Source organism: Ostrea edulis, chromosome 4 (genome assembly GCF_947568905.1).
Source record: "Ostrea edulis chromosome 4, xbOstEdul1.1, whole genome shotgun sequence".
NCBI classification, from domain to species: Eukaryota; Metazoa; Mollusca; class Bivalvia; order Ostreida; family Ostreidae; genus Ostrea; species Ostrea edulis.
The window spans coordinates 76,227,659-76,235,452 of NC_079167.1; the positions used below are offsets into that span (position 1 = coordinate 76,227,659).

Sequence of the window (7,794 nt, forward strand, 5' to 3'; positions counted from 1 at the left end):
CCCTGTTGACCGGCTCTGCGTCCTCTATCTTCATCAGACAAACATCAATCTGTACAGATAAAGAGATGCTTAAAAATGTAGCAAATTCTGATGGTATATTGGGATGTAGCAACAAAGAGAAATTACAAAATAAGCTGTAGTATGATGTATATTGACCCAACAAGAGGCCTAGGACTTCGCTTATTGTAGTGCAATTAATCGTGTTCTTGTACGATCTACATATGAACTATATGTATCAATGAGTGTTGTGGCCGATAAGTCTCTTTTTTTCTACAAAACCACATGATTGTAGAGATTTTAATGACATATCCTGCTTTCAGATACATAATCTGTAGAAGAGCAGATATAAAATGTGTCAGCAGACGATAGATATAATCACATGTTGATCTTATGATAAGAAGTGAGCCGTTTTGTCTATGCAATATTCGCCGCCATGTCATCTAAATTGGTTATTGTAGCATTTCTGTTTTGTGGAATTCGAAGTATAAATTGTAAGTATACAAATCGGTTTCCTTTTCTGTAATGAACTTCAATCCATACTGAATGCACTTTGGTAAAAACATTTGATGTTCAGTGCTTCTACCAAATATTTGATATATGCACATTTTCAAATTGGTACCGTATAAGTTTTACATTATGACCCCTGGGTCGAGGCCTCTGCTGGTGGACTGCTAGTCCCCGAGGGTCTCTACAGCCCAGTAGCTAAGTGCTTCGTTACTAGCTTGAAAATACGGATGTATATTTAATTGCTGTTATAAAATTTAGAAATTAATTTCAAAATTAAGGATTATCTCCCTCACGCATAGTTCTTATCCATAGACGAATTTGACTCCACTTTTTTTGGCACTCTGTTTTCCCTAAAATAGCTCTAAAAGTTCATTGTTATTTCGGATTTTAAACATTTCGGTTGAGCATCACTGAAGAGACATTATTTTTCAAAAAGCACATCTGGTGCATCAAAATTGGTACCGTATAAGTTTTACATATGCACATTTTCTGTCAATTCCTGTATCGACCATTGAAATGTTCTGATGTTTCTTGCACGGGGATATGTACATTACATTGTCGTAAAGAGCGTAGAGGTACAGAACATTCGTTGGTGTATGCATTTAGCAACGATCATTGAACATCCCAAAAGCAAGACAGTGACAAGTTTAAGGAGGTACTCTACATCGTCATAATGACTGACTTCCTTTTAAACCATGGATGAAAATATAGATATGAGCAATATTGGTCTAGTCATTGAAAAAATCATCACCTAGCTGAGTAGCTCAGTAGAGTTAGCACGTCGACTGCTAATAAAAGAGAAAAAAAGCACATCGACTGCTGAACTGTAGGTCACGGGAACGAGTGAAGCAGTTTTAATTTTTTTTCCAGATTGCTTTCTATTTGAACTGCGTTTTTGGACTAAATGAAGTAAACTTGAAAGTTTTCAATTTCACATCCTCAATGTACATATCTTCCACTTTTCATCCATATCAAATTTCTTTGGTGTAGCACATCATCACAATGCCAAGAAATTATTATTTTGTACCTGTATCCTCCATGAGTAACTTTGTGAGGATGACGTACAGGTGACCCAAACGTCGGGTAAACAATGAGTACATGTGCGGCTCCTAGCTGTAATGTTCAGTATGTGTAGGGGTAGCAATGCGGGTGTGACCGGTCCACAGGGGATGGTTACTCTTCCTAGGCACCTGATCCCACCTCTGGTGTATCCAGAGGTCCGTGTTTGCCCAACTATCTACTTTGCATTATTTATAGGAGTTATGAGATTGACCACTGTTCGTTATCTTCGCCTTTCATTAACAGGTATGTCATTTACTAGATGAAATCCACCTTTACATGATAAGGAATATAACGAATAGTAATCAATCTCATAACTCCTATAAAATTTTTTACAATGAGGAGTCAGGCAAACATGGCATCATGAACATACACTGTAGCAGAGACTGTTGAAATTCTTGTACATCAAGTCATTTGTCAAATTGAAAACAAAAGCATACAAATATCCTGGTCATTGAAGTTGCTAGAACTTGTAACCAATCCCTTTGTATATTTATACAATAAAATATGTTCAAATCAAATCAGGAAACATTGCTAAAAGTAATTATCACACAAAATTTCCGTAAGAAGTAGACCGAAAAAAAAAAAAACACCCAAAAAAAACCCAAACAAAAAACCAAACAAACAAAAAAAAACAACCAACACAGCAGTTACGTGTATAGTGACATTTCGTTATATGCGCATGTAGTGATGAATGTAAGTATATCTGTAGGTGCTGGGTGCCATGTTGGATGGATTCAGTATCAAAACAAATGTTATTGGTTTAGCCATGACTCCAGACCTTGGGGAGAAGCAGAGGTATGTTTCATCAAAATGTCGAAGACTATTCTATCATTTATCAAGTTTAATGTAAATATCAGATTACATTAATGATTTATCAATGCTTTTGAAATTTCACTAAATCTGGCGTTCTTTTTTTATTTTGCTGAAGATTATCCCTGTTAAAAAACGCTGAAATGTTTAATTATGATAGTGGATTCTAGATACTGTATATGTTTATGTACATAAATTATTGAACATTTTCAGGACGTTGAACATATTGACGCACTGGAAGTTAACTTAAAAATGATAGGTTATGTATCCCTGGTTGTTTGTAGGTTAATGAAAGATTAAAACAAAGAAACAACATGAATTCCTGGTTTTCATTGTACAACATTTTTGTTAATTCTTGCAAAACATTTTAGAGTATATGTGCAGTATTTCACAGCAAGCTGGCAGAACCAAGGACCGCCAGTGAATCTTCGTTTCTCATCAGCCACAGTCAACGAAATGGTAAGTAGATGTCTCGTTTTACATTACATGTATATACAATACAACATGTTGAATATTTGGCGATGATAATTAGATGTCTATATAATTGGATGTGAAGTTTGGTGTGTACAATTTGCTTTTACAAACTAACCTCGTGGTTTTGAACTAGATAAGGACAAGAATAAACCCCAAGAAATCCGAGATTTCATTTAGATTAGAATACATAAAAATTGTAGCTGGCCACATCCATGGTATTTAAGATATCGATGTTTGAGATACCGAAGTTTAATTGTGTTACATGTACAGCCAATAGAAACTGATAATTCATAGAAAAGCTGAATGTAGACAAAATGTTAGAAGGTGTGAATTAATAATTGGAATATCATATGCATGCGACGTCAAGAACAATTCTGATTTCTTTTTATATCCCACTGATTGCTTGGCCTTACATTTCGTTTATTCCAACGCCCAATGGATATCATCACCCTCAACTATTTTCGTCTAGTGAATGAAGGACTTAATCAACACGAACTTTTCAATGGATGATTTTTTTCTACCATGTTTTCATTAGATAGTATACTTATTTCATCCGAAAACAATCCTGATGTTCATAATGTCAATGCTATCATTTAGCAACTCCTGTGATCGAAGAATGCTATTCACCATGTTTTTGGATTTTCTTAGGGTAAATCCTAACATTGATCCCAATGACCTCAATAAGTTCAGATAGACTACTTAAAATGAGAATTGTATCCACCATTGAATTGATGTCACATTCATAGCCATATGTACTTTAAAATTAAACTATAATAAAATGAACAAGCGCATCCCTGTAATTCACTGAAATTCCTGTAAATTGCAAATGCTGTTTGTTTTTATTTAAACAGTATTTCATCATGAAAAGTCACAATAGGATTGGACAGCAGATACTGGTTATGCAAGTCCTCTCCGCAAATGCTGTTGATTTTTGAAATTTCTATAACATCGCCATTCTTCACCTTTCATCAGCATATTCGTCTATAGCATGTATCGGTTCAAAACCTTATCATACGCAGAACACGCTCTCACGCATTGACCTTTAGTTGTGTTCAGCTGTGTTTAGTTCAGTTCGACCACAACGAGTATCTATCATTAACATTTATTAGATGAACGTGAAAAGTTGCTACATAAATTGTTACTGTTGAAAGTTGCGCTGGTTGTTTTAATTGTAGGAGGGATCTACTGGATTGGTATATCTGACATGATAGAGGAAGATAGATGGATTTATTCGTCCGATCAGACAGTTATACTAGTAAATAACTTTCAACCAGGAGAGCCCAATGCACACACTGCTGCAAATTGTGTCGCTTTGTGGCCAGCCTTCCATGGTAAATGGGCGGATGAAGCATGTGGGGCAAATTATAGATTTGTTTGTGAGACTGAATTTGAGTAAGTTTTTGTTCAAAACACACCCATTTCCACTAAGAAATCAATTAACCATTTTCAAAACTTCACTGGCGTAAGAAAATTGACGATGACGTGATCAAATTCTGACATCCAAGATGTTTCTTGAAATATTTAATCACGCACCGTGCCACTTTCTGTCCCTCTATATTTTTGAATAAGCATTCATTACTTATATATTGAGATCAAACGTTATTTCAAAATGTGGCACTAAACACCCTCACTGTCCCAAATTGATGGATATGGTAAACCTGAAGAAAGTCACTCTTCCTCGATTATTCAAATTTGTTTGTTATTATTAAATAATGTAGCATTTCGAGACTGAACATTTCTTTAATCATTATGACAGTGTATCTTTGTATCTAAATGTGATTTTGAGAAAAAAATAACCATTAATTGAAACCTAGCAGGTTGAAAAATTTCGAACACGACGCAGACATGTCTTTCACAGCTAGGACTAGCTAATCATGATGCTGCGAATTTGTTTATGCAGAAGCTTAAATAAAATATCCATTTTTAAGTTCCGATGTTTTCTTTATACTTCCTTTCATAATACTTTCGCTGATCAATGAACCTGTTTGAGACGGTATCTACGACATTTTAAACATCATTTCCCATTCAAAATAATTCTGAATAATGTAAAAAGAGGTAAAAAAAACCCCGAATAGTGAACATTCCAAAAAATTCTATTAAAATTACAATAATGAGAGGGGGCAAACAGGAACAACTGGAAACTCCAGAAGTCAGATCAGATTCCTGGGCCTAAAACTTTTGCAGAACATATTCTGGTGTATTTCATATTCAGAACATATGCGGGTGATATTGGGATATTGCTACATTGATATGGTAAGTTGACCACGGAAAGCTATAGTCTTCCCGTTTCTCATTAAGTTGCCCTTAAAGTCTAGTGTGCAGTAGATTATCCAATATGAAGTAGATGTGGAACATTTTGAGATGCATTTTATCTCTAGTTCACTGGGATACATATCGAATGTACACATGAATGAAAATGATCATTCTTAAAAGACAAAAGTCATCTAAATGTCGAGTTAAAGGTCAAGTAAGAGATATGTTCTTCCCATATAGAAGATTTCAAATGAAATATGCCTCATAAAAAGAAAACAAGTCAGCTGATACTGAATCACATTTCGTGTCCATGTGAATTGTAAAAGATTGTTGGGGGACTTAATCTCCAAATTCTACAAAAATTATTAATCATGAATTCCAGCAACTTATTGGTGTGAACTTCAGAGTGCATACAATCATATTGATATTTAACAAAGTAAAGTTTGGATAATTGATCTTAAGGTATGGATATTTTCGAGTTCCTTTTTTATTGAAAAAAAACCCCCAGGTGTTTATGATGTCAAAAAGTCTAGACATTAATTTGTTGTGAGGAATGGCAGTATTTTTTCAAAAGTCGTACATAAGACAGCCAATCGATATAATAAATGTAAAACATCTATTTTTTAATTTTAAAATCGATCTTCGTCCAGAAAAATATGGTTTACATGATGTAGATATAGTTAAACTTTGTAAATAGAAATGAAATATATATAATATTTGAATATTTCTACCTGTGGGAAATATTTATCATTGTTGAATATTACAATATTTTAACAATGTTATCATTCAGGGAAATATTTTGTGCTTTTAAACAACGTGAATTCTTACTCATTGATCTAATTCAGTTTTATTTGGTCTTTCAAAATCAAATGAATTTGCATTAACCAAAGATAAATGTGTTTGTCAAACCGACAGAGTCCTTTACAAATGGTCTCATTCATTATGTAATAAACATACATATTATGTCCTTTATGTTCTTATTCGTTCTACTCAAACGAACATAAATAGTTTATAAAATAAACACAAACACGTAGTTTAAGATATGAAGCGATCTGAACGTGCAGTTTACTTATGTCAAAAACACTGATATACATACACAATTCCTCACACAGTATTGTCTTCCTTTCTACAAATAAAACAAGTTTCAACGATAAATCAAAGTGCTCGAGTTAGGCAAGGGCGAGTGAGTGGGGCATAAGTTATCTGCACTAAAAAGAGCCTTCGATCTACTCACTGACGGTGGTCAGTTAAAATCCGTGTAATGAATTTTTAGATGTCACCTGACAAGGTGACAATTAGACTACCCAATAAATTACAGGTATAAATCAACACGAACACATGTTATTAGAGCCTTTAATAATACATTTATTTTCCAGGGAAGTTGACGTTGTCGGCTAATGCAGCTTTATCTACGTATACAGAAACATTTAGATATCAAATAAATCAATGTGTAGCTGTCATGTCTCTGAGTTGTTCTTTCTAATACAATGATAATGCATCTGTTTACAAAGAAACAACAAAATGCACCAATGTATTCATTATTGCTTTATTTCAGTACATAAAGTTAGCCTTCAGTATGTGCAGAGTATTTCATAAGACAAACAATCGTCGAGTTATGTAGAAAAAAATATTTTAAACGCCTAAAGCCACTTTAATGTGTATCAATTGATAAAATAACACTACATATTGTTCTTTGTACAATAAAATTTAAAAATATGAAGCCTCTGCTGGTGGACTGTTAGTCCCCGAGGGTCTCTACCACCCAGTAGCTAAGTACTTCGTTACTAGCTTGAAAATACGGATGTATGTTTAATTGCTGTTATAAAATTTAAAAATTCATTTCAAAATTAGATATTATCTCTCTCTTGCAAAGCTCGTATCCTTGGACGAATTTGGCGATACGAGCAAAAGCTATCAGAATGTTCTGTCATCTTCTGATATTTTTCGTTCAGTACGATCCAATCTCTGACCTAAATGGTGTCTGACCAGAAATCAGATTCCTGTGTCTTCCTGCACTCGGATTCAAATATATTGGCCCTAATCAAGAATTCTGGAAATTTGCACCCTGAATGGTGAGCAAGAAGAAGTATTCTAAAACATCTACGTCTTTAATTTTGCAATAGTCAATAACATCTGATTTGACCCCTTCCAATGCTGTGTCACAGACCTTATGTTAGCATGAAGTAGTGTATTTATCGCAAACAGTTTTAAATACCAATTTTTTTCTCGTTGACGTCGCTCAGTCGTGTAACCATCAGAGAATAATATTTTGATGAATTTCATTAATTTGATCTGGGTCATTATTGTGCTTAGTCATGGGATTTTGTATGTTTCTTTGTTATATTGACCTAACTTACTTTTTAGTTCGTCGGATATCTCATTCTCAACTGGTTGTGTACTGTATATATTCTCAAAACCGCTTCTGTTCGCGCTTCGTTCGGGTGTGACCCGTCGACGAGGAATGCTTACTCTTCCTTGGCACCCGATCTCACCTATGGTATGGCCAGGAGTCTGTGTTTGCCCTACTCTGAATTTTGCATTCTTTTTAGGAGTTATGAGATTGATCACTGGTCGTTTTCGCCACCTTTTCATTCCTTTTAAATTTTCTTGCTAAATGTAGACACAGAACGATAATCTATGGCGTACATTGCACATTGCATTTGACATTGGGGAGAATCATCAAGCGTG

At 34.5% G+C, this 7,794-nt stretch overlaps 1 protein-coding gene across 1 annotated transcript; it reads left to right on the forward strand.

Annotated features, from left to right (window-relative positions):
• Nucleotides 1-338: 338 nt before the first annotated feature.
• LOC125669621 (asialoglycoprotein receptor 1-like) lies at nucleotides 339-6,566 on the forward strand. Its single transcript, XM_048904290.2, has 5 exons — nucleotides 339-491; nucleotides 2,279-2,364; nucleotides 2,751-2,838; nucleotides 4,029-4,245; nucleotides 6,483-6,566. Exons 1-5 carry the CDS (start codon nucleotides 434-436, stop codon nucleotides 6,502-6,504), a joined length of 471 nt encoding a protein of 156 aa, XP_048760247.2. The 5' UTR covers nucleotides 339-433; the 3' UTR covers nucleotides 6,505-6,566.
• Nucleotides 6,567-7,794: the final 1,228 nt, after the last annotated feature.

Excerpts from the sequence above, each read along its gene's own strand:
- LOC125669621 (XM_048904290.2), top strand. The coding sequence starts at position 434 with ATGTCATCTAAATTGGTTATTGTAGCATTTCTGTTTTGTGGAATTCGA. Across the intron at positions 492-2,278 it reads TGGAATTCGAAGTATAAATT|GTGCTGGGTGCCATGTTGGA; the intron begins GTAAGTATACAA and ends GTATATCTGTAG. Across the intron at positions 2,839-4,028 it reads CAGCCACAGTCAACGAAATG|GAGGGATCTACTGGATTGGT; the intron begins GTAAGTAGATGT and ends TTTTAATTGTAG.